The sequence below is a fragment of the Gobio gobio genome (assembly GCF_949357685.1).
Source record: "Gobio gobio genome assembly, chromosome: 8".
Classification (NCBI taxonomy): domain Eukaryota; kingdom Metazoa; phylum Chordata; class Actinopteri; order Cypriniformes; family Gobionidae; genus Gobio; species Gobio gobio.
In genome coordinates, this window is record NC_137114.1 from 25,361,692 (window position 1) to 25,386,846 (window position 25,155).

General features: G+C 37.0%; 1 protein-coding gene across 1 annotated transcript in view; it reads right to left on the reverse strand.

The window, feature by feature from the left end:
* Positions 1-558: 558 nt before the first annotated feature.
* dclk1b (doublecortin-like kinase 1b) overlaps positions 559-25,155 on the reverse strand; it is a gene marked incomplete at both ends in the record, with an annotated part of 50,930 nt that continues 26,333 nt past the window's right edge. The window contains 14 exons of the mRNA XM_079824220.1: positions 559-616; positions 2,869-2,942; positions 5,375-5,488; positions 5,596-5,676; positions 5,761-5,857; positions 6,422-6,499; positions 6,634-6,767; positions 7,372-7,518; positions 9,306-9,425; positions 9,561-9,730; positions 9,826-9,913; positions 12,765-12,859; positions 18,556-18,672; positions 21,787-21,886. Of these exons, the coding sequence (XP_079680346.1) occupies positions 559-616; positions 2,869-2,942; positions 5,375-5,488; positions 5,596-5,676; positions 5,761-5,857; positions 6,422-6,499; positions 6,634-6,767; positions 7,372-7,518; positions 9,306-9,425; positions 9,561-9,730; positions 9,826-9,913; positions 12,765-12,859; positions 18,556-18,672; positions 21,787-21,886 (1,473 nt within the window). The remainder of the gene's footprint in view (positions 617-2,868; positions 2,943-5,374; positions 5,489-5,595; positions 5,677-5,760; positions 5,858-6,421; positions 6,500-6,633; positions 6,768-7,371; positions 7,519-9,305; positions 9,426-9,560; positions 9,731-9,825; positions 9,914-12,764; positions 12,860-18,555; positions 18,673-21,786; positions 21,887-25,155) is intronic.

A 25,155-nucleotide genomic window follows, 5' to 3' on the forward strand; every position in this document is an offset into this window, starting at 1 on the left:
TTTTTTTTTTGAGTACCGTGTCGTTGAGTACTGTGAGTACTGTTTTTTGTCACATACTGTGTCCTACTATATAGGGAAGTGTGCAATTTCGGAAGCAGCCCTGGTCTACAAACAAAATCTCATGTAGCACCAAACATGTAGTTACGACGAAGAGAAAACTCTCAAACAATGACAACTTTCTCCTTTGCGATGAAAAACTGCTAAAAGCATGAGATTATTTTTACACCTGTTCAGGTGTGCTGCTACCCTCACAGAATTTAAACAGAGAAAACCAGCCCATCCGCTCCTATCACATCGGTTCCACGTAGCAAAACGTTCGATTTCAAAATCTGTCATCCTTTGCCATTCACAAGTCAATTTACCTTTTACTTAAAGGTCATTTTCCATTCATTTCTGCCTGTGTGTGGGCTTAAAACGGCGATGTCGGCGAGCGGACTGTCTCGGCCGAGCTGGGGGAAATGTCCTCCGACTCTGAAGTGAAGTCCGCCAGAGAGAGGGTCGGGCCGGTGGCGGGGCTGCCGGGGAAGGTGCTCTGGGTGCTGCAGGCAGTAGCGGCTTTCACATCCTGGTGACGTCTTCGTCTGAAAACCTGCCTCTCCTTATCAAGAGGGGTGGTCTGGGGAACACGAGAGCATGGGATTGTTAATGTCTGCTCAGGAGTCAATGGGGGAGAGTTCGGATAGGTGCGGAGATTTGCGCTTGGATTATAATTAAACAGTGACTTTCCAAGACAGCTTATTTCAAATCTGTGTGCTTGAATTAACATTGAACTGTGGTTAAAGTGTAAAAACAAGCAAATATGGTGGTTAGATATAGTGCACCAAGCATAGTGAACTCCTTCTCTCGCATCTGATTAATAAAAAGGCTAATAAAATTCATTTCCAGCAGTTTCTTTAAATTAAATATATAAATTATATCTAGGCTACGTACATACATACTACTGATCAAAAGGTTGGGGTTGGTAAGATTTTTTAAATGATTTTGAAAGAAGTCTCAACAAGGCTACATTTATTTGATCAAAAATACAGTAGCCTAAATATTGTGGAATATTAAAATAACAGTTTTTTTTATTTTAATATATTTTAAAATGTAATATATTCCTGTAATGACAAAGCTACATTTTCAGCATCATTACGCCAGTCTTCAGTCACTATTACTAGTGTTAAAAACTGTCACGTTTCATAACATTTATGTGGAAACCATGATACAGTACTTGTTACTTATTGTTGTCAGCATACTGAAATATAATTTTCTGTAACAATGTGACAGATTTTACTGTCCTTTTTGGTCAATGTAATGCATTCTTCCTGAATATAAGTTTTTATTTTAATGTAATTTTTTCTTTTATTTTACTTACCCCAAACCTTTGAATGGTATATATATATATATATATTCATAAAACATATCATTATGTATTGATGTAAATATATACAGTATCTGTAAATCTTTCTTATTTAATTTAAAGCAACAATTATGGCAAATTGTTCTTATTGACAATTTACACAAAAATAAATCTGCTTCTTTTTTTTTACTACAGACCTAAATAATCAAAAGCAGTTCTGTTTTCATGGATTTTAGTTTCTGCAACTCTCTCCACCACCAACACGGGCACTTTCAGTGCGTTCTATATCCAGCACAGGACCGCACATCAAACTAGCGTGTAACCAATAACCAGCAGTGTCATGCATGTTAGGTACTGTGAGTGTACAATTGTACAAGCTTCTTAAAGGATTAGCTCGCTTCAAAATGAAAATGTCCTGATATTTTACTCACCCCCATCTCATCCAAGATGTTCATGTCTTTCTTTCTTCAGTCGAAAAGAAAATACGCTTTTTGAGGAAAAAATTCCAGGATTTTTCTCTCCACCATTGACTTTCATTGCAACCAAAATGCTGAAGGTCCAAATCAATACAGTTTCAAAACGCTTCGAAAGGCTTCAGAGGCTCTGCACGGTCCCAGACGAGGAATAGGGTCTTATCTAGCTAAACGATCAGCCATTTAAAAAAAAGAAAAGAAAATGAATATACTTTTGAACCTAAATTGCTCATCTTGCGCTGCTCTACGTCGAAAATGTTACACTAGACGTAGGTGGAAGCACCGCCCCCCGTGTTTACAAAGCGCTCGTGTGAAGACTAATACAAATGCCCTGTAGCAAAAAAAAGGTAAAACAACGATGTCGGACGATTTTAAAGTTGAAGATGGAGTGTTTTTTTGGGAAAGGGCGTTTGTATTAGTCCTCGCTCGTTCGCTTGGGGCGGTACTTCCGCCTTCGTCTAGTGTGACATTTTCGACGTGATTGCGCAATCACTGGTGAGCGCAGAGCAGCGCAAGATGAACAATTTAGATTAAAAAGTATATTCATTTAAAAAAAAAAAAGTTAAATGACCAATCGTTTCGCTAGATACGCAAGTCCCTATTCCTTAAAGAGCCTCTGAAGCCGTTTGAAACTGCATTGATTTGGACCTTCAGCATTTTGGTTGCAATGGAAGTCAATGGTGGAGAGAAAAATCCTGGAACGTTTTCCTCAAAAAACGTATTTTCTTTTCGACTGAAGAAAGAAAAACATGAACATCTTGGATGAGATGGGGGTGGGTAAAATATCAGGACATTTTCATTTTGAAGTGAACAAATCCTTTAAATCAGTAACACAGAGCAAAGAAAGGGAAAATTGAAGCACTCACAAACAGAATTCAGCAAAGCACCACCAGAAAGCAAAAGCTACGCAGAGTATGAGCTGAGAAGCATAAATGGCAAAAAAGCAGAGCATCACCCCACTTTAAAGCAAGAGTGTGGAAGGAAAGGGACCATGGAGACTGCCAGCACGTTGCCATGGAAACACTGGCAGTTTGAGCCGCTCTGTGGGCATACCTTATCCAATACATCCCTGGGTGTGGGTAGCAGTCCAAAGACCCTGAACGCTTGATGGTAAACCCCTCGTCCGGCTGAGCAGAGAGAAATGAGTGGAACTCAATAGATTAGATTTTGTAAAACAGCACAAGCTTTGAGCCATGAAGTGCTGTTCAATAAAGGTGTGATGTTTAGAGTTTTACAAAACAGTAGCAGTGAGCAAACCAAGTGTTTATAATGTTTCACCAGTTCTATACAAACACTCAGTTTGGGAAATAAAAACAACTGTATGTAAAGCTAATGAAACGGTAAACATGCAAAGCAATGTGCAAACAAAGTATGCAAACTGTTAATATATACTGGGGTCAGTAAGACAGACGGTTTCAATAAATCACGGTTGAAATGATTTACTTTTGACTTTTGAAGGATCATGTGACACTGAAGACTGGAGTAATGATGCTGAAAATTCAGCTTTGCATCACAGGAATAAATTATATTTTAAAATATATTCATATATTTCATATACATATATTATAAAATATATATAATATTACTGTTTATACTGAATTTTTTTAATAAATGCAGCCTTGGTGAGCATATGAGGCTGCGTATACATGTTTTGATTGATTTTGCATGTTAGTCATTTGTTAGATATATACATACATACACACACACACACACACCGATCAGGCATAACATTATGACCACCTTCCTAATATTGTGTTGAGGCATGGACTCCACTAGACTCCTGAAGGTGTGCTCTGGTATCTGGCACCAAGATGTTAGCAGCAAATACTTTAAGTCCTGTAAGCTGCGAGGTAAGGCCCCCATGGATTGGACTTGTTTGTTCAGCACATCCCACAGATGCCTGATTGGATTGAGATCTGGGGAATTTGGAGGTCAAGTCAACACCTCAAACTCATTGTTTTGCTTAAACTATTTCTGAACCATTCTTGCTTTGTGGCAGGGCAATATTCTGCTGAAAGTGGCCACAGCCACCAGGGAATACCGTTTCCATGAAAGGGTGTACATGGTCTGCAACAATGCTTATGTAGGCAGCACCAAAGGTTTTGCAGCAGAACATTGCCCAAAGCATCACACTGCCTTCGCCGGCTTGCCTTCTTCCCATAGTGCATCCTGGTGCCATGTGTTCCCCCTACTTCTTGAGGAATTTGAGCACAGTAGCTCGTCTGTTTGATCGGACCACACGGGCCAGCCTTCGCTCCCCATGTGCATCAATGAGCCTTGGTCACCCATGATCCTGACGCTGGTTCACCACTGTTCCTTCCTTGAACCACTTTTGATAGATTCTGACCACTGCAGACCGGAAACACCTCACAAGAGCTGTAGTTTTGGAGATGCTCTGACCCAGTCGTCTAGCCATCACAATTTGGTCCTTGTCAAACTCGCTCAAATCCTTACGCTTGCCCATTTTCCTGCTTCGAACACATCAACTTTGAGGAAAAACTGATCACTTGCTGCCTAATATATCCCACCCACTAACAGGTGCCGTGATAAAGAGAAAATCAGTGTTATTCACTTATAATGTTCATATCATAATGTTATGCCTTGATCCGTGTGTGTGTGTGTGTGTGTGTATATATATATATATATATATATACACACACACACACTGTATATCCTATATATATATATATATATATATATATATATAAAACAAATGACTAACATGCAAAATCAAAACAAATACATCAAATAACAAAACAGAAAGTAGGAAATATTTTTACACTACGCAACTTTTTTTGGGTTCAAACTTAACAAAATTTAAATAATGAGTCATCACTTTTCAATCCTTCTTCCACAACGTGTTTTCACTATGGTAAGCCTATTATAAGTGTTCATATTTTAAACCTTTAAATTCTTACACAAGGATTTAGTAACTGTATGCAATTGTCCTACAAGAACAGAAAAGAAAATCATGTATGAAAAACATAAAAATAGAGGAATCTAATTTGCCAAATTTGATTCAGTTCCGGACAACAGTGCTGACAGTCATTATATAAGCAGAGAGCAGAATCAGAGGAGGAGATGTCACAGCAATAAGAAAGCTGAAGGATGAAGTCTGCCAGGAGAGAAGAGGAATGGGAGAAGGAGAGCTGATGGATGAGTCAGCGAACAGCTATGAGATAAGAGCACAACCTCCAGAATATTTTAATACATCAAACTATATTTAAGTATATAATGTTCCAAAAGACAATGGCTACTCAAGCTCAAAACAATGCAAAGTCAATTTTTCACATCAAAACTATTGACAAAAAAATTCTGAAAAATAGATCAAAAAAGAGAAAAATACAATGTTTTAATGCCAATAACACTCCGCTGAAAATATGTCACTCTCCTGGAATATGGGAGTAACACATTAAAGTTATGGCAGCCTATAAAGTCATCATCTGTGCACCAATAACTGATTCGAGAATATTGGCTTTAAATCATGTGGATAATATGAACTGTCATAAAAATGATAAACATTTAAACACAAGAGCTACAGTATATAGATGATTCTTACTGCTATGACAGTGACTCCTGCAGTGGTGCTGTTGGGTTTGGGGGCCGTGTTGAAATGTTTCTTAATCTTGCCGGCCACAGACAACTGGTGCTCATTCTCACACATTCTGTCATCCTGAGAAAGAACAAGAAAATACCTCCACATATCATAGTCTGAGAATGGTACACACACTTTTTTTTTTTTTAAATCAGTTAAAAACACAAAACTGAGCAAAGTCTTACATTAACCCAGGGATGGTCTAAAACCTGTAGAGCTGTGTATCTGTGGTCAACCTCCACCTGGAGCATGCAGGTGATAAGTGTCTGTAGAAAAAGCAAGTAAGAAAGAAAGAGAGTGAGGCATATTTTTCTTTCCAGAACTTTCAAACTCTGTTTTGGTGCACCAACCTTTGCAGAGTCAGATACATTGTCCCAGTATGGAAGAGGGAAATCTAGCTGTCCCATCAGAATATGGTCAAAAAGAGCCTCCTGGTCCTCTGTGCTCCTAAAGAAACAGATATGCCAATAATATTTGAATATTCAAAAAATATGTATTGTGCTGTTGCAATAAGTACAGCTGCTCACACTATCTATCCTCTGCAGATGTGCAGGTCAAAACAGAATTATAGAAAACGGCCACTAGAGGGAGTGAGACATCACAATTCAACTGCATTTTACTTGCCGATAATTTGAGCTGTGAAGTTCTCAAAATTTAAAAATCACCATGAAATTAAAATAGACAATTCTTATTGTTTTATGGAATATTGCAGTATTTATTATAAATGATTTAAATGTGTCCTGATCATTTAAAAAATATATAATAAAAATAACTACCCCTCCCTCTAGCAGTGACATCTTTTCTCTTTTCTGATGATGCGTTTACTGGCGCAAGGGCGGGACAACCAGTCACTCACATGAGATTGACCAATAGCAAATCTAATCAATTCCCTAAGGACAAAATCAAGTCCTGTCCTACATTTTTACATATTTAAGAAGCTGTTCATGTTCAAGTAGTCTCTCGCAACTTCCATTTCATGCTGACTTTAACCTACAATGATGCTGTACTTACCCACGGAAAGGAGGGAAACCACAAAGCAGAATGTATGTTATGACCCCTGCCGCCCAGATATCAACCTTCAAGCCGTACCTGTTACATACAGAGAAAGGCACAATATGACAGCAGTCTGCAAGCTATATTCTAGACTTATATTCTGGTTTTCATACTCAGTTGTGAATATGATTTGAATAACCTATTTCCATGCTAATGAAGACATGATTTACCCCGTCTCTGCGACAATCTCTGGAGCTACATAGGTCGGGGTGCCACAAATAGTGTAAAGTGGACCGTCCACAACTGTTGCCAAGCCAAAATCCCCCAGTTTCAGAGATTTGCTCCTATCCTGGTGCTCATAGACCTTAAACACATATAATGCACAAAATACTTGTTATTTAGGTTCATGAAAAATTAAAATGACTTACTAAATATAATTTAAAACGAAAGTAACTAAAATATTTAATTATTTAAAATAAATTAAAATATAATGCATTAGATTTCTATTTAATAAAATATAATTTAGCAGGTGTTGAAGGGGAAGCTCAAATGTTTTTTAGTTTTATCTCAGTTATGAGTGCAGAATCTCTGCGGTCAATTCACATTATGCATTAAACTTATGAGCCACAACTTTACATAACTCACAGGATATTAATATGTGTGCTAGGCACAGTAGCCTTTGTCAGAGCTGTTGTGTTCTTCGTACTGTCATTACATACACACAAATTTCAACACAGTGTTGGGTTTGATAAGGTGGTTAAACTAGACCCAGTATTGAGTAGAGCTATCTTTATTCTAAAGCTTGTGTAAAGAAGGGTTATTTATTGTTTCTGCGCTCGAGAGGAAAAAAAAACTAAACATATTGCTTCTGCCTCTCTGAGTGTCATTCCAAGGTGCATTTGTGAAAGTAACAATGTGATACTGTCATTATAGTGACAATATTCTCTGTGTAATATTCTAACACCCACCAGGAGATTCTCAGGTTTGATGTCACGGTGAACAATGTTAAGGCTGTGCAGATATTTGATAGCACTGGCCAGGTTATACAGCATCCCGCTGGCGTCCCGCTCTGTGTATTTGTTGGAGGAGGTGATGGCATCAAAGAGGTCGCCACCCTGTTCGTGCACACACACAATTTCATCGCTCATTATGGGATAATATCGGAGCAGTCAGATTTAATGCAACCTAAAAAGCTAAAAACAAATATTTTCGAAAGAAAAACTCAACAAGATTGCATTTATTTGATCAAAATACAGTAAAACACTAATATGATGAAATATAATTTTACCATGTTCTATTGTAATATATTTTAAAATGTAATTTATTTCTGTGATGCAAAGCTTAATTTTCAGCATCATTACTCTAGTCGTCAGTGTCACATGATACTTCAGAAATCATCCTAATATGCTGATTTGTTGCTCAAGAAACATTTATTATCAATGTTGAAAAAACTTGTGAATTTTGTTTATATAAACCATGATACATTTTTTTCTAGGATTTTTTGATGAACAGAAAGTTTGAAAGAGCAGCATTTATTTGAAATATAATTTTTTTGTAACATTATACATTTATTTACTGACACTTTTAATCAGTTTTATGCATCCTTGCTTAATACAATATTATATTTATATATATTAGTGCTGTCAAACAATTAACTGCGATTAATCGTATCCCAAAAAAACGTTTGTGTTTACATAATATATGTGTGTGTACTGTGTATAATTATTATGTATATATAAATACACACACATGCATGTATATATTTAAGATTTATTTTATATTTATATAAAATATTTATGTTTATATATAATATAAATGATCTAAATATATATACAGTATATACATGCAAATATGTCTAATATATATATATATATATATATATATATATATGTGTGTGTGTGTGTGTGTGTGTGTGTGTGTGTGTGTGTGTGTGTGTGTGTGTGTGTGTGTGTGTGTGTGTGTGTGTGTGTGTGTGTGTGTGTGTGTGTTCAATATACATAATAATTATACACAGTACACACACATATATATTATGTAAACAAAAACTTTTATTTTGGATGCGATTAATCTCACATTAATCTAATCTTCTTTTTTTTTTAGCCCCCTTAAAATCTTAATGAACAGATTTTAGGAGCACAAGCCGAACATTTTAAATCAACCTGCAACGCAATTATTTACATTTAGAGCTTTGACATGCTGGAAAAAGTTGTGTGAAGCACTTGAAAAGTGCTTGGATTTCACTCTCAAAAGGTTGTAGGAAACCTGAAATGAATCATGTAAAAACATTTGGGTATTTTTGCCACAATACCATGGTTACAGTGAGCGTTACTACAGTACATCCATGGTGAATGTTTGTGATTTGTGGCCTGAAAAGCATGAATTTACTCGTTCGTTCATGGCATAATGTTTCTCCTGGCTTCCACATCAGCGATGTTTGACCTGATATGGTTTATAACAGAGAATTCTGGGCCTAATTTGAATGTGTCTCACTAGATCTTGCATCAATGTTATTCATTTTGTTGCGAATTCAAATGCTTTCTCACTGGATCTCCCAGTGTTGTCACAATCTTGCGTGATCAGCCCACGAGTAAACCTGTTCTAAACTTGCGCTATGTTTGTCTATTATTTGGTCCGAGGTTATAAACAGTCCCCGCTGCGCAGCTCGAGTAGCACAGTTTCCTCCAGCTTTCCTTTCGTTTACATCGTTTGCTGTTTCTTATATCATATGCAACAGAAATGGCAGCTCTTATCAGTTGGGCAACGTGGTGGTCGCTCCAGTGCAACCTCTAATAACATTTTGTCACACCGGCAGGAAAAAGGTCGCAAAATGGACCATTTGGTCACAGTCTGGAGCCTTAACTTATATAATATATACACTGTATGTAAATGTCAGATATTTCACCTTGACCAGCTCCATGACCAGGTAGAGCTCACTATATGTGTCCATTTCTTCAATCAGCAGAACAATGTTAGGATGCTTCACTTTCCGAAGAATAGACACCTCGTTCTGGATCATGTGTTCCTGTGAGCCACAGACAAGCCATCTTGCATTAATATTTTGTGTGATGTCAGAAAACATCACATGAAGTGCACACACATACGATGTACGCACTTTCGTTACTGAACAGGATTCAGAGATATATTAAAGTCCTCTCACCTTCCCCCTGCATTTGCTCTTGTTAATGATCTTCAGAGCGTACTCTCGGCCTGTGGATCTCTCCATACACTCTCGGACCACGGCAAAGTTGCCATCGCCAATCATTCGTCCCACTTTGTACCTCTCGGCTATGGAAGCAGGAACCTGAGGACAATCCTCCATCAGCTCAGCTAGAAGGAAACAGATGTGGGATGTTACATTCTGATGAAGAAGATGATAAAACAATAATTATAGACTTTCGTCAAAGTTTCCCAGGGCTCCTCACCTTCACTGCCCGGCCCATCGCCCTCATCCATGGAGCTGCACACCTTGGTGGAGGCCAGAGAGAGAGAGGAGCCACTGTGCTGAGAGCCCTGTCAGAGAGATTACAGTGAGAGGCAGTCATTTTACAACTTTTTTTTTTTTTTTGGTTATTGAAGAGCCTGAAGTCATTCTTGTTATTATTTAGAAAATTGCTGAACAAATTATTATATAAAAACACTATTTTTGTAGTTTAGACCTACATTCTAAACTGAGCAGAGGTATTACAGAGGGAAATAAAAGGTCAGTTTCTATGGAAACTGGAGCAGAGCAGGTATGTAACAACATTCAAACATTTTAACGTTCAAAAGTTTGGGGTCGGTAATATTTTTCTCAATGTTTTGTAAAGAATCCCTATGGAAGCTTGTTTCCGCCAAGGAATAAAACATTTTAAAAGATAATTGTGACTTTATCTCACAATTCTGACATCTTTCTCACAATGGCGAGGTATAAACTTGCAATTGTGAGAAAAAAAAGTCAGAATTGTGAAAAGTCGCAATTACCGGTTTTATTTATTATTCTGTGGTGGAAACATAGAAGCCTCTTATCTCAAGGCTGCAACAGTAATATTGTGGAATATTGTTACAATTTAATATATTTAAATGAGTGCCGTCATGCCATAAATCGAGATTAATCACAACCAAAATAAAAGTTTGTGTTTACATATTATATGTGTGTATAATTATTGTGTATATATGAATACACACACATGCATGTATATATTTAAGAAAAAATATACATATTTATATATTTCAATTATATAAATATATATACAGTATATACATGCAAATATTTCTTAAATATATACATAATAATTATACACCGCACACACACATATATTATGTAAACACAAACTTTTATTTTGGATGCGATTAATCATGATTAATCATTTGACAGCACTAATTAAATATAATTTAAATTGCCGAAGCTGAATTTTCAGCATCATTACTCCAGTCTTCAGTGTCACATGATCCTTCAGAAATCATTCTAATGTGTTGATTTACTGCTCAAGAAACATTTATTATTATTATCAATGTTAAAAAAAACATCTGTGCTGCTTAATATATTTGTGGAAACTGCTATATTAAAAAAAAATAATAATAGAATGTTTGGTTACACTTTATTTCGATAGTCCACTTTAAACATTCTACTAACTATAAGTAACTTTGCAACTACATGTCAACTAACTGTCATTAGAGTATTAGTTGACTGTCAGTAGACTGGTAGGTTATGGTTAGGTGTTAGGGTTCGGGTTAGTAGAATAAGTTGAATTGTAGTTGCCAAGTTACTTATAGTCAGTAGAATGTCTGTTGGGGGACCAACAAAATAAAGTTTTAGTAAATATTAATCAGACAGTCTACAAATACTCTAATGACAGTTGGTTGACATGTAGTTGCAAAGTTACTTATAGTTAGCAGAATGTCTAAAGTGGACTATCAAAATAAAGTGTTACCGAATATTTGAATAGAATTAGTTACTGTCACTATTGATCAATTTAATGTATCCTTTATTAAATAAAGTATTAATAATAATAAAAAAATCTTACTGACCCCAAAACTTTGATTAGTAGTGTATATATCACAACAAGTAATGCAGGATGAGCCCACCATTTTAACAATGTTGTGAGAAAAAAATAGCTTTTTGAGAATATACAGCTAAATGGAATGATAACAGCGTGTTAAATCTACAGATCTAATTTTATTTTGTAGATTTTTTTTATTTATTTTTTTCATTAAAGGGGTACTGGGAAGATGAATGTGTATCTAAACTGGGTCATTTATGTAGTAGAATGTGAAATTATTTTTGAATTTGGTGCCTTCTAGACTGAGAAAAGACAGAAAATCTATTTTTGTTGAAAGACAACAACTCCCAGAATGCACTTGCTTCGCTGCCCAATGAGGCCACTCCAAAAGCCACGGCCACTGGTTATCACTTGCCCACCGCCCCCACCGTTGTTTTGATATTCATAGTAATAAAATAATTTCGTTCAGTTAGAGAATAGACACTACAATTAAAAACTGAACTTGTCTTTTCAATAAAAGTGTGAGTGAGCTGAACAGTCATTCACGGCGCGTGTCCAGTCTGGCGCGTTTTCAGATCATGCCTATGGAAGCTAGACTTTCATAGGAATTAATTGAAGAGTTGAAACACTCACTTTGCTCCGCACTGCTCCGTTATGAATGCCCGAGCCGAGCGGCAGCGGCTGTGCGCATTTATATTCAATGAGTGAGATCCCACCCCTGTGGGCGGGTTGATAACATGCAGAACTAGCTCCAACTACTGGCTGTAGTCTTTGCCTCTGGCCAAAAAATCCTCAGATGGCGCAAAATGACGATATTTGTGTCATCTGAGTATTTTTTCCAGAAATAAAATGCATAATTCTCTCGTCTCAGGGGGACATGAGGGGGGAAAGTATGAAAAAAATTGAATATACTACCGGGTTTCTACTGTTACACAGCTCATTGCTAATCGCTGAAGTAACCCTTTAACAGAACACCATCAGTTAATAAAACAGGATAAAGTTGTCAAGATATATGAATTAGGACTATCACAGAGAGAGTGGAAATGGAGCAGGCACACAGCCAGGTCAAAATGCTTGTCTGCTGTTGCTAGGAAACATTTTGGGTGAAAGTGGAATTATTTAGTACGGATGTGTTCAGCTTCAGCTTCAATTTGGTGTGATTCTGGGACTATGTTGGCAAATTAAAGCACCTGAAATACAATTAGGGTCAAACAGAAAGATGAAAGTGATTGATGGTTTTGCTTGATGCAGTTGAAAGACACTGCGAATATAAATAAGTCATTTCCACATAGACTAACACCATGCAAATGGTATTTTTAGTCTTTTTAGTGCATTACAGCAATGCAGCAGATGTGAAAAGTCTTTGAAGTGACAGATCTCACCCTTCGTCTCCTCAGACTGGCTGGACTGGTGGGAGATGGACTGGGAGATTTGCCTGACCTTGGGGTCGACAGCTGACTTCCTGCTGTTCCGTTAGCTGAAATACAGAAGAACAGCTTGGTAAATGTCGAAGATTTTATTGAGAGTGTCCTAGTCCTATTTCACCCCAAATATTCATTCATTCATTAACCATTTCAGTCGTATGGTGATTCTATTGGCCATCACTCGCCATATGCAAGAGACTGTCTTTGAATTTTCTTGCCCATGATTTTCCTGGGATGGGTTGCCAGGTCTTTCCTCAACCCTCCCTTTTACATGGCTTGGGACCATAGACTGTAAAAAAATATAGGGACGTAATGTCTGTGATGTCACCCGTAGGTTTCTCAAAAGCATTTTTGAAACCTAAAGCCGGCTGTCGACATCACTTCCGTGTTGGCTTCAAAAGAGACTGCGGGGGATTGCCGCTTGCTTGGGACCTACAGACAATATAGCGTCTCCAATTCACCTATACTGCATGTTTTTGGATTGTGGGGTAAACCGGAGGAAACCCACACAGACATAGAGAGAACATGCCCACCCACCCCCCCTAAAACTAGGCTTTGTATTCTATATGCATAATATAATTCAATATTTTTTCCATAATTGTATACATATATTTGTAGTGAAGGTGTTGACGTGATCGATACTGCATGACTTGTTTTAAAATATTGAACAGGCTTGTATAAATATAGGAATAAAATGTTAAAAAAATGCATCTATAATATATACTAAATATATTAAACATAAACCAGTTAGTGAAGCGCTATAAGAACATTATTGAGATATGACGTACAGGCTACTTCAAGCCATGTTAAAACTTACACAAGGCTGCTTAATATTTAAAAACAAGTCGCGTATGGCATTTTAAGTGCAATATGAATACAAGCATTCATATCTACAACACTTTCAGAACAAACAGTTCCTTCAATGTTACAAGCCTCACAGCCATGAAAAATCTGCAAAGCATACATATTAACCCTTCATTTAGCTACAATGACAAACTAAAACAGAAATATCAGCTAATTTAATTTCTCTACACCACCTCAAGGCAAGAAAAAAACGAATGAAATTCAAAATATCTCATCTTTATGAATTTGGTACACAACACACATTTGTCCTACCTGCTAAAGAGTGCAGCAGGCTGCCAGAGCAAACTGCGATTCCTCCTGCGCTCATAGTGACTGTGAGGAGGCTAGAGTATGAATGAGTGTGGCAGAGGAGGAGAGGATGTATGAAGTGTGTTTCTGCGCACACCTTACGTCATAAACAGCCACAGAGGGAGGAGTTTCTCTCATAAACATGCCATATCGTAGTTGCAGTGCTGTCTGTGTGGGCGACTATAAAGATCTCCAAAAAGATCTCATTGCAAAACACTGTGGAGTTGTTTCTGAACGGTGTAAGTGCAGCCGAGTGGATGACGTGGTGTTTTGAGCAGATTTCTGAAGTATCACTCCAGAATGTGTGAATACAAATTAAGCTCAGATTATGCTATGATTCAGAGGTTCGGCCGCTAATGTGATTCCTTTCAAAGCTTCTTAGAACACATCAAGTAACAAATAAAGCCATCTCAGTCACAGATATCAATGTTACTCTGTGTTTGCGTGTCACTGTGATCCGAATATCGTGCTCCCTCGCCATCTGTGATACACAATCACAGCCTGACATACTTCAGTGTGTGGAGAGTGAGAATGCATCATCGTGTTATTTTTGGGATGGAAAACAGATTTGAAGGACTATCAGATCAGCTGTCATTCATGTGTGTGATTACTGAACAGCAAACTTGGGTGAGTAAATGCAACTAGTGTGGGAAAAATATTAGTCAGAGTAATATTAGTCAAATAGAAGTCCACTTTCAAACTGGACTTCATATATATATTCACATATTATGGTTTCTAACGTGTGAATGTTGGTGATAAGAGGGATAAGAGGGATTTTATCACCAATGTTTTGATTTAAAACATTACCAACCCCAAATTTGTGTATGATATTTTAAAATAGTGCATATTATGCACTATTTTTAAATATTATACACAAATTTGGGGTTGGTAATGTTTTTGAATGTTTATGAAAGAGGTCTCTTTTGCTCACCAAAGCTGCATTTATCTAATAATAAATAAAAAAAACAGCACAAACTGTAATATTGTGAAGTAGTATTTGAATATGTGAATATATTTTAAAATGTAATTTATTCATTAGTGTCACACTTCAGTGTCACATGATCCTTCAGAAATTATTCTAGTATGATGATTTGCTGCTCAATAAATGTTTATTATTTTATCAATGATGAAAAAAAGTTTTGCTCCATAATATTTTTGTGGAAACCATGATATTTATTTTCAGAATTCTATAATGCTAAAAAAAGACAAGAAAAAAGAATATAAATCCTTTTTCACTTTTTATCAATTTAATGCGTTTTTAAAATCAATTTAATCAATTTAATCAATTTAATCTTACTAACCCCAAACTTTTGAACGGTGGTTTATATCTATATGTAATATAACACCAATTTTTTTATGATCCAGTTAATTTAAATGAATAAAAAAAAATCTGAAAATCTGATTCCCACCCTTTTCTTGTTTTCTTGTTTAATATAGAATACCATTCATTATATAAATGTGTTGTATCTAACAATATACATAAATAGGTGGCACATATCATTTAACGTCAATAAAAACATGTTAAATAAAATACAATTAACTAAATAATCCATATGCTCAAGCATAGCCTTAACTAAACTACTAAATACAAGATGGCTTGTGATTCTGGAGGTGAATTTATATATTATTGCAATTTTTTATACTCCAATCTCCACGTGAATTATGGGACTCCTAGTCAGCAGATCTCACAGACAGCTAAATCACACAACTAAAGCCAAATTAAACAAGCACCCAATGTACAGCCTGTAATGTTCTTGTGGTTCATCCCACACAAACCAAGAAGGGAATGACTAAAACTAGTATATCAAATTACATCAAAATTCATGATTCTTGTTTACAGTATTCAGCTATTTAAGTTAAGTAATATCCATATTTCAATGTTTAATTTTTTTCCACTATTCTATTCTCTTGAAACAAATACAAATGGCACCAGCAAATGTATTACAAGCCAAAACATTGTCTAATTAAAATATTCATTAAAATGTCTTCTGTCACAAACCCAAACAGAACATCCCTTTTATTATTTAGCAACTTTTCCCCCTTATACCAAAGGTTGGTGCTGTTTAAATGACCTTTCAGTTCAATAAAAAACAATTACACTAGATTTGTTTGTCCAGACTGTATGGCAGATCTCTGTCCTTTGAGACCTTCTGCCAGAGTGTGGATGTGTTACATTTGTGATAAGGCACCTCTGTTCTCCTAGAACAACACTAGAATTATCCCTGGTAAACAATTTGGCCCAATCACCTAATTTATGCTCATCTACGTCGTTTCCGGACTGTGTCAACTTCAGAGAATGAGGCTGAAACTCAGTACCGGCTCATTACAAAACAACACGCGCAGCGAGCCTGTGCTAAGGGCTCATTTTGTACCTGGCCGGAATACAACATTTTAAGAACAGGCTGGAGCCGAAGCACAATAATTGTTCTGTTTTTGTTGTTGTTTTTGACATGTCTCTATACAGCTTACAAAGTGGCGAATGCCTCAACGGATGAATGCCTGGTGTTTTCTTGGAACATCGACACCAGGAAGTGATGATTCATGATCTATTCCAGGAAAAATAATGAAACCTAGATCGATTTGATGTTCAGGACAACTTTTCATGCTTTTTTTGTTCAGTTAGGAACAGATACAAACAATCCAGTTTGATAGGCCTGTGTTTAAATAAAAAACTAATAACTGCATGCACACAAACACACAATGCGACAACACTGCTGTCAGAACCCTGGAGAAATAAAAAACTGCTTAAACCATTCTTAAAGTGTTAGTTGGTCTCCTAGCATGTCCAAACCAGATAAGCCGGTCTATTTTGCTGGTTTTAAAATAGTTTGGGCACAAAGTGGGAGATTAGTTTATCTGACTATTGGCAAGCTGGTTAAACTCAAAATAGAAGAGAACATAACATAAAATAGAAGAGAACATAACAAAATAGATCATAATAAAACAGAATTGAATAGAATAAAACAGAACATAGAACATTTTGGGAGTTTGCTTGAGCGGACAATCAGACTACATCAACACAAAACACAGAAATCATAGAATAATAAAATATAATAGAACAAAATAGAAGAAAACATAACAAAATAGATATTAAAAACAGAATAGAATAGAACAAAACAGAAATAGAATAGAACAGAATAAAAGAGAACAGCATAACACATAATAAAAAGAACAATAGAAGAGAAGAGAAAGTTTGTTTTTTGACATTACCAAAAGTCTATGAAGAGCTCCAGCAAATTAGACCATCAGATTACATCAAACACAGGCATAATAGAATAGAATATATCATAATAAAAACAATAGAATAGAGTAGAATGGAATGAATAGAATATAACAACAGAATAGAATAGCCAAAATAGAACAGAACAGAATAGAAAAGAAAAGAAGGGAAATAGAATAGTACAGAACAAAAGAAAACAGCATAGAATAAAAAGAACATAATAGAACAAAGCAATAGAATAGAATATATCATCATAAAATAGAACAATAGAATATAATGATAGAATAGTACAGAACAAAAGAGAACAGCATAGAATATAATAAAAAATAACACAATAGAATAGAATAGAATATTTTTTCTATTCAAAAAATGTTCTGGCTGTAAGTGTTTTTGGAGTCTGCTTGAGCAGAACAAATGAAACCAGTTCTATGCTGGGTGAATTAAAATTGGTTCAGTAATCTAAGCCATTAGGCTGTGTAGAATGTAATCATATTCTAATCATCCACTGATTTTTGACATTACCAAAAGTCTATGAAGAGCTCCAGCAAATCAGACAATCAGACTACATCAACACAAAACACGGGTCTCATAGAATAGAATAAAATAGAACAGAATAGAATAGAATAGAAAAGATCAGAATAAAAACAATAGGAACAAAATAGAACATAATAAAATAGAGCAATAGAATAGAATAGAGCAGAACAAAAGGGAACATATAATAGAATAGAATATAACAATAGAATAGAATAAAATAAAATAGAACATAATGGAATAGATGAGTAAAACAAAAAAATAGATCAGAATCTTTTTTCTATTCTAGAAATAGTGTTTTTGGAGTCTGCTTGAAGTGACAGAGCAAATGAAACCAGTTCTATGTTCAAATTGGTTCAGTAATCTAAGCCTCTATTAGGCTGTGTAGAACGTAATTATATTCTAATCATCCACTGATGTAAAAGTTCCTAACTTTCTAATCATCCACTGATCCCCAAAACTCTATGAAGATCTCCAGCAAATCAGACAATCAGAAATCACTGTGACTTGAATACTAAAACATTCCATTAAATGAAACTGGTAATGATGCAAGAGTTCGTTACAGATGGGGAGACTATGCGTAAATGACAAGTGTCAGCCAGATTAGTTGCCCAATTTGGGACATTGCTCCTCAAGCACATCTTCTGAGAATGCTGAGAGGGATTTGGAGATAATTCATGCTACAAACTACAACAAACCACACTCATATATGTTTGCAATTTACAACTTTAAATTCTGAGACTGCAATGAATAAACTGACTAGCACCCCGTTTAGATTTCATGACTCTACACAACCTACAGTTTACAGCTAAATAGCTTATAAGCATGATGGGACAATTAACGTACCTGAGCTGCTGGAACCAGGGGACTTGCTCCTTCTTGAGGGTCCACCACTGCGTGGAGAGCAGCGGCCCTGCATGGAAGAAATACGGCCATAGGACTGCGATTTCATCACCCTGCACTCTGAGAAGGGTAGCAAAAGAGAAACACATCTGAATTCACTCAGTTGATTTTACTGCAGAGGCCTGAGCACACCTTTCTCTCTTCCAGCTCTACACTATGATCCTCCTGTCTCTGTAATACACACCGAAGAGAGTGTCATTATTGTGGATGACCTGACCCGCCGATCAATCTACCGCAACCTCTGTCTGGCCCAAGCATGACGGCCTGACATCCTGGAGGTCTGATCAGAGGAGATCTGACAGGCGGCTTTGCTCTTAGACCAAATGCACAGTCAATATGTCAATCAATAGGTTTTTAAAATAGCTCATTGTCTGATGCCTGCTTCTGTATTGACAACATTTGTTAACTAATGTCATTATAATAATTACAAATATCAGTAAATTGTTGTACTGCTAAACAAAAATGGATCCCTACCTGAATATGTTCATTTGTTTACAAGAAGTGGATTTTAATGGTAAAGCTTTAAAATACAGTATATTGCCAAAAGTTTTGGGATGCCTGCCTTTACATGCACATGTACTTTAATGCCATCCCATTCTTAATCCGTAGGGTTTAATATGGAGTTGGCCCACCCTTTGCAGCTATAACAGCTTTAACTCTTTAGGTTTAGGAGTGTGTTTATGGGAATTTTTGACCATTCTTCTAGAAACGCATTGTGAGGTCAGGCACTGATGTTGGACGAGAAGGTCTGGCTTGCAGTCTCCGCTCTAATTCATCCCAAAGGTGTTCAATCGGGTTGAGGTCGGCGTGCTTTACACCACTGCATCCGACGCTTTGCATTGCACTTGGTGATGCAAGGCTTGGATGCAGCTGCTCAGCCATGGAAACCCATTCAATTGAAGCTCCCTACGCATTGTTCTTGAGCTAATCTGAAGGCCACACAAAGTTTGGAAGACTGTAGCTATTGACTCTGCACAAAGTTGGTGACTTCTGCGCACTCTGCGCCTCAGCATGTGCTGACCCCGCTCTGAGATTTTATGTGGCCTACGACTTTGTGGCTGAGTTGCTGTTCCCAATTGCTTCCACTTTGTTATAATACCACTAACGGTTGACTGTGGAACATTTAGTAGTGAGGAAATGTCACGAATGGACTTATTGCACAGGTGGCCACCTATCACAGTACCACGCTTGAATTCACTGAGCTCCTGAGAGTGCCCATTCTTTCACAAATGTTTGTAGAAGCGTCTGCATGCCTAGGTGCTTGATTTTATACACCTGTGCCATGGAAATGATTGCAACACCTGAATTCAATGATTCGGAGGGGTGTCCCAATACCTTGGCAATATAGTGTATATTCAAATAACAACACTTAGGGTGCTTTCACACTAGCAGTTTTGGTGCGCACCCGGGTTCGATTGATGTCAGAGTTCGCTACGTTTGGATGATATGAACGCGGTCTTCCGAACTCGGGTGCGCACCCGCGAACCGTACCAGAGTCCGCTTAAAAAGGGTGGTCTGGGGTTCGGTTCATGTGAACTCCGGTACGGTTCGCTGCTGATGTGAACGCAATCGTACTAAATCGCGGAAGTGAACCACTATTAAAGGGTAACTAAACCCCTGCTCAGAGCTTAACTCCACCCACTGGCAATTTTCAAAAAATGCTGGAAAAGTGGGCAGAGCTCGGCGGACACAGAGGGGACGAACCGAGGGCGGGGCTGAGCGGAGGGCGTGCACCTGAGACCCGCAGGGACGGGTTGATTGACAGCTGTCAGACTCGCGAGTCGCAAAGATGGAGAATGACTGGAGTGACGCCAGCTTTGCAACAGAGCGGTCATTTCTCCCACTCCTTCACCTGAAGTGGAGGAGGGTGGATTGTCTGTAGACATAAACCCGGAGCCTTATCAATGCGAGCCGCAGCTCAAACTGCGTTAACTCCCGATGCAGACGATGCTAGTGAAGCAGCCGCGCAAGAGAACCGACCTAATCTATCTGCGTCCGCGGCAACCACTTGCGTGTCAGGGTTTGAAAGCGCGTCTCATGTATGAAAATTATCTGTACACATGACGGGCGGCAATAAAATCGCAAGAAAAGCCTGACGTGTACTGACAACTGCATTATTTAACCGTATTTTCTTCAATACAATGTTAAAGCAAGTGTCAAGTCAGTTTCATTCATAATGTTTCCACTTCATGTAATATGACAGTTCATACTGGAGTGAAGCCGTTCTCATCGTGTGATTGGGGGAAACATTTCTGAGGGCGTGGTGAGCTCGTGCCAGGGGCGCGGATAGTGAGCCGTTGGAGGTGCCATCCTATGTCACGATGTACCACAACGTCCAATAGGAAAATTCAACTGCAGTAGCCACCGTTCAACCTTAAGAGGGCAGCACTTTGGCGGTTTTACACCATATTTTATAGAATTAAAACACTTTATACTCAAATGTCAAAACATTTACTCGAATCAATGAACAGCATTAATAAAGCCCCAGTATTACAGATCAATAACTAAAAAAAGTTGGTTTAGGGTTTAGTTACCCTTTAATGACGTATGATTTGATAAAAATGTGTGTTTGTGTGTGTTTCACTCATTTTCCTGACAAGCATGACTGACATACTGCAAGCAGAGAGCTGTAAATCTCATTTCTGCTCGTCTTCAGCGTTTTTTAGAGCATTGCAGTACATTTGCGGCATATAGACGCAAGTGCCATTATGTACTGAAGCTTTAGAAACAAAACCAACAGTTAAAAAACTAAAATATTAAAGTGAGCTGAGCAACACTGCATTTCGCCGCCTTCACGCTCGCTGTCGTTACTAAGCAACCGGGTAAACAGCTGCTGCTTTGATGACGCAAACGCACCCCGGTTCGGAACCAAATAATATAATATGAGCGGGAGGGGGGAGCAATCGAACTCGGGTTCGGTCCAGGCAATCGAACCAAGTGTGAAAGCACCCTTATACTGACAGCGGGAAACAAATTCTACAGTTCCTCTGTAACAAACTCCAGCTGATGAGCTTATTATCTAAAGTTATAACTTCCACTCTCAAATATAACAACGTCCGAAAAGATGTTCATTATTTAAATTTAAACTTAATTACAAACCACTAAAACAGAATTTGAAGCAACATGTTGTTGGTCTGGAAAACGAGGGGATAGACACATTATCCATTAACTTACCACTCTCATCCAACAGGAAGTCATCCTGGTAGCGAAACTTCTCTGGGCCGCAGGCGATGAATATATCATCCTCACCAAAGAAGTCCTGAAGACATGTTATCTATAAACACAGCAGAGGTAGATGTATTATCCCACTACACATCAATGCATTTGAAAGAACATTTCCGTTCGGAAGTTTGTGGGGTCGGTAAGATACATTGTGATGTTTTTGAAATTCTGTTCACTAAGGCTGCATATATTTGATCAAAAATACAGTTAAATCAGTAATGTTTGTAAAATATTATTACAATTAAAACAACATTTTAATATATTTAAAAATGTAATTTATCAGTTTCACATGATCCTTCAGAAATCATTCTAATGTGTTGATTTGGTGCACAATAAACATTTATTATTTTATCAATGTTGAAAATAGTTGTGGTGCTTAATTATTTTAATGGAAACCATAATGATTGTAAAAAAAAAAAAGAACAATCTAAAAGTCTTTACTTCCACTGTTGATCAATTTAATGTGTTCTTGCTGAATAAAATCATTAACTTTTTTCCCTTTTTTTAAACCCTTTTGAATGGTAGTGCATATTTTCTTTTTTTTCATAATACATATAAATAAAGAAAACTTAAAGCTGCACTATGTAACTTTTCCATCCACTAGAGGTCACCTGTTCAAAACAAATGCGTAGTTTGATGACGCCACGTTTGAGTGCAGAATCTTGGGACATGTGGTCTTCACCTCACAGCCGGTGGAATAGAATCAGGATAGGACTCGGGCAGAAATCATGTTCATGGATGCGATTATTAAAGGTCCCATGGCATGGATTTTTTTTATTATTTTATAATGTTTCCTGAGGTGTACTTATATTGTTAGTATGGTTTTTACATCAAAAAAATGTCATAATTTAAAAAAAAGGCATTTTTTCTATACTGATATTAGCTCACAGTGACTTGAATAAGTTACTTTAATCTGATTACTGGTTTGGAAATAGTAACACGTTAGATTACTCGTTACTGGAAAAGAGTAGCCAGAGTAGAATGGCATACTGGCATCACTGCTCGCAAGCAGTGGAACTGTTATTATGGCATAGTCACCGGTGGGACTTTTATTATGCCACAGTTGCCGGCACCACTTCCGCTTTTCTGGTCATGAGTATGCGGTAACGCAGCTCTGTTTATCATTTGAGATACATCTGCGTGTGTTGACAATGATGTTATGACGTTACTCTGTGCGTTCACTCGGCGGCTGCTATGACACTTGCTGCACACTGCAGTGAGAGTAAAGCGAACTGCAAAATAAAACCAGAAACCGAGGGTAACGCAGATATGACGCAATTGACAGGCGACTCCCTCACACGTCCCGGTTCCTTGGTTAAAATAGCAATTTCTCACGATTTACAAATAGTTGGAAACATTGGGGATATTGTAAGTACTCAACTGAGCAAAATATATAACACTGGCCTAGTGGTTTTTGGATATTTTACTGAAAATGTTTTACATAGTGCACCTTTAAGCAATTCCTTATATATAATAAATTAATTATAATAACAAAATATGATGCAGCATGTAAATAGATGCATTTTTAAATTAAATATAAAATACATAGCATAAACATTAAGCTAAATAAATGAACTGGCCAAAATAGGCTACATAAAATAACATTCATATTAAGACAATAATTCAAGGCTCAGATGTGAGGGTCAGTTTGATAAGCGTCTAAAACAATGTTTGACATCCTTATATTCACAAGCTCAGTGATCAGTGATTCATACAGCTGCATGAATGAGAAGGCATTTTAGCATCTCACTTTTATGTATCATTTACACATACCAGTGAGAACATGTTGCTCTAGCAACAGTGACGTCATCACCAAGAACAGAGTAATAAGATGATTCAGTCAGGCGGCAAAAAGTGACCTAATGCTCTCACGCTGAGCTCAAAAAGAGTGAATGATCCGATATTCAGTGATATTACAGCAGTATAAATGGCATCACTGATGAAAACAGCATAAAGCGGGTAATGAGCCTACTACTGTATATGTGATCTTTTGTGTGCAGCAGAGGGTTCATACAACCTAATCTTTTGCACATTTAGCCTACTGTAAATGTCAAAGTTACTCATGGACGTATTTTGCCTTTGTGAATAGAATAAAGAGAGCAATGCTGTGCATAAATAACAGTTAGAATATCCATTTAATTTCCTTTAACGCTGAATGGTAGGGTAATTACCTTTCTGTAAGCCGAGGAACGTGCACTAATATTTTCAGAGTCACTTTAACACAAAACAGGAAACTCATGAATATTCATGTGCGCTCTACAATCTCAGACACTGAATATTTCAGAACACCAGCACCCAGTTTGCACTAAAGTAGAAATAAGACTTTTTAATGAAAATAAAGGTCCATGTTTAATAAAAGTGTTCATGAAATTAAATTTAAATGTTTATTTGAACAATGAAAATGTGAAAATATTTAAGAGATTTGTTTAAAGGAGTATTGGCAATTTGTTTTATAAAAACATTTTGTTACAGTTTGAAACTCTCTTCACATCCTGATAGCAAATCAATAATAGAAGTGATCAAAATATTAAAACATGTACATATATCTTCTGTGGAGGTCTCAAGACCAAAACATGTTTGTCCAATCAGAAAGTCATATGTCTATAATGTCTTAATGCTTTAACCCCATCAGATCCTGCAACCACTGAAATGCACATCACATGGTTTTTGGTTTAAAGGTGCAGCGTGTAGTATTTATGAGTATCTATTAACACGAATACAATATACATACTGTAACTATGTTTTAAATTTAGTATAAAGACCTTACATAATGAACTATTATGTTTTTATTCCCTTAGAATGAGCCATTTCTATCTACATGAGTCTAAAAAACAAGATTTGTGCAAGTTAATTTTTTATTCAATTTTTTTCATGTCCACTACTAAGGTCCCCTTACAGTGAAATCGCCATTTTGTGTTTCTACAGTAGCCCTAAATGGACAAACTGCAGCTAGCTACTCTCTGCTGTCTCAGACGATGACATCTTTGTCCTGCGTCGGCCACCGAAGCTTCTCTATGTGCTTCGAAAGGGAGGGGCGAGCCATGGGCATTTGTAATTCATAACCTCACCACTAGATGCAGCTAAAATCGACACAGTGCACTTTTAAACCAATACGATTTTATGTGTTTATAATATGATATGAGTACTGCCTGGTCACTGATTGGTCTCTAGTCGACCAATCACAATGAAAGTATGACGGCTAACCAACTAGACAGGAGGTAGATTAGCTCCTTTTTTACCTTTTATGCAGATTTATGTTCATGGTAGCATCATTAACTTATTATAATTATATAACTTATTATAATACCTATTATTATCTTA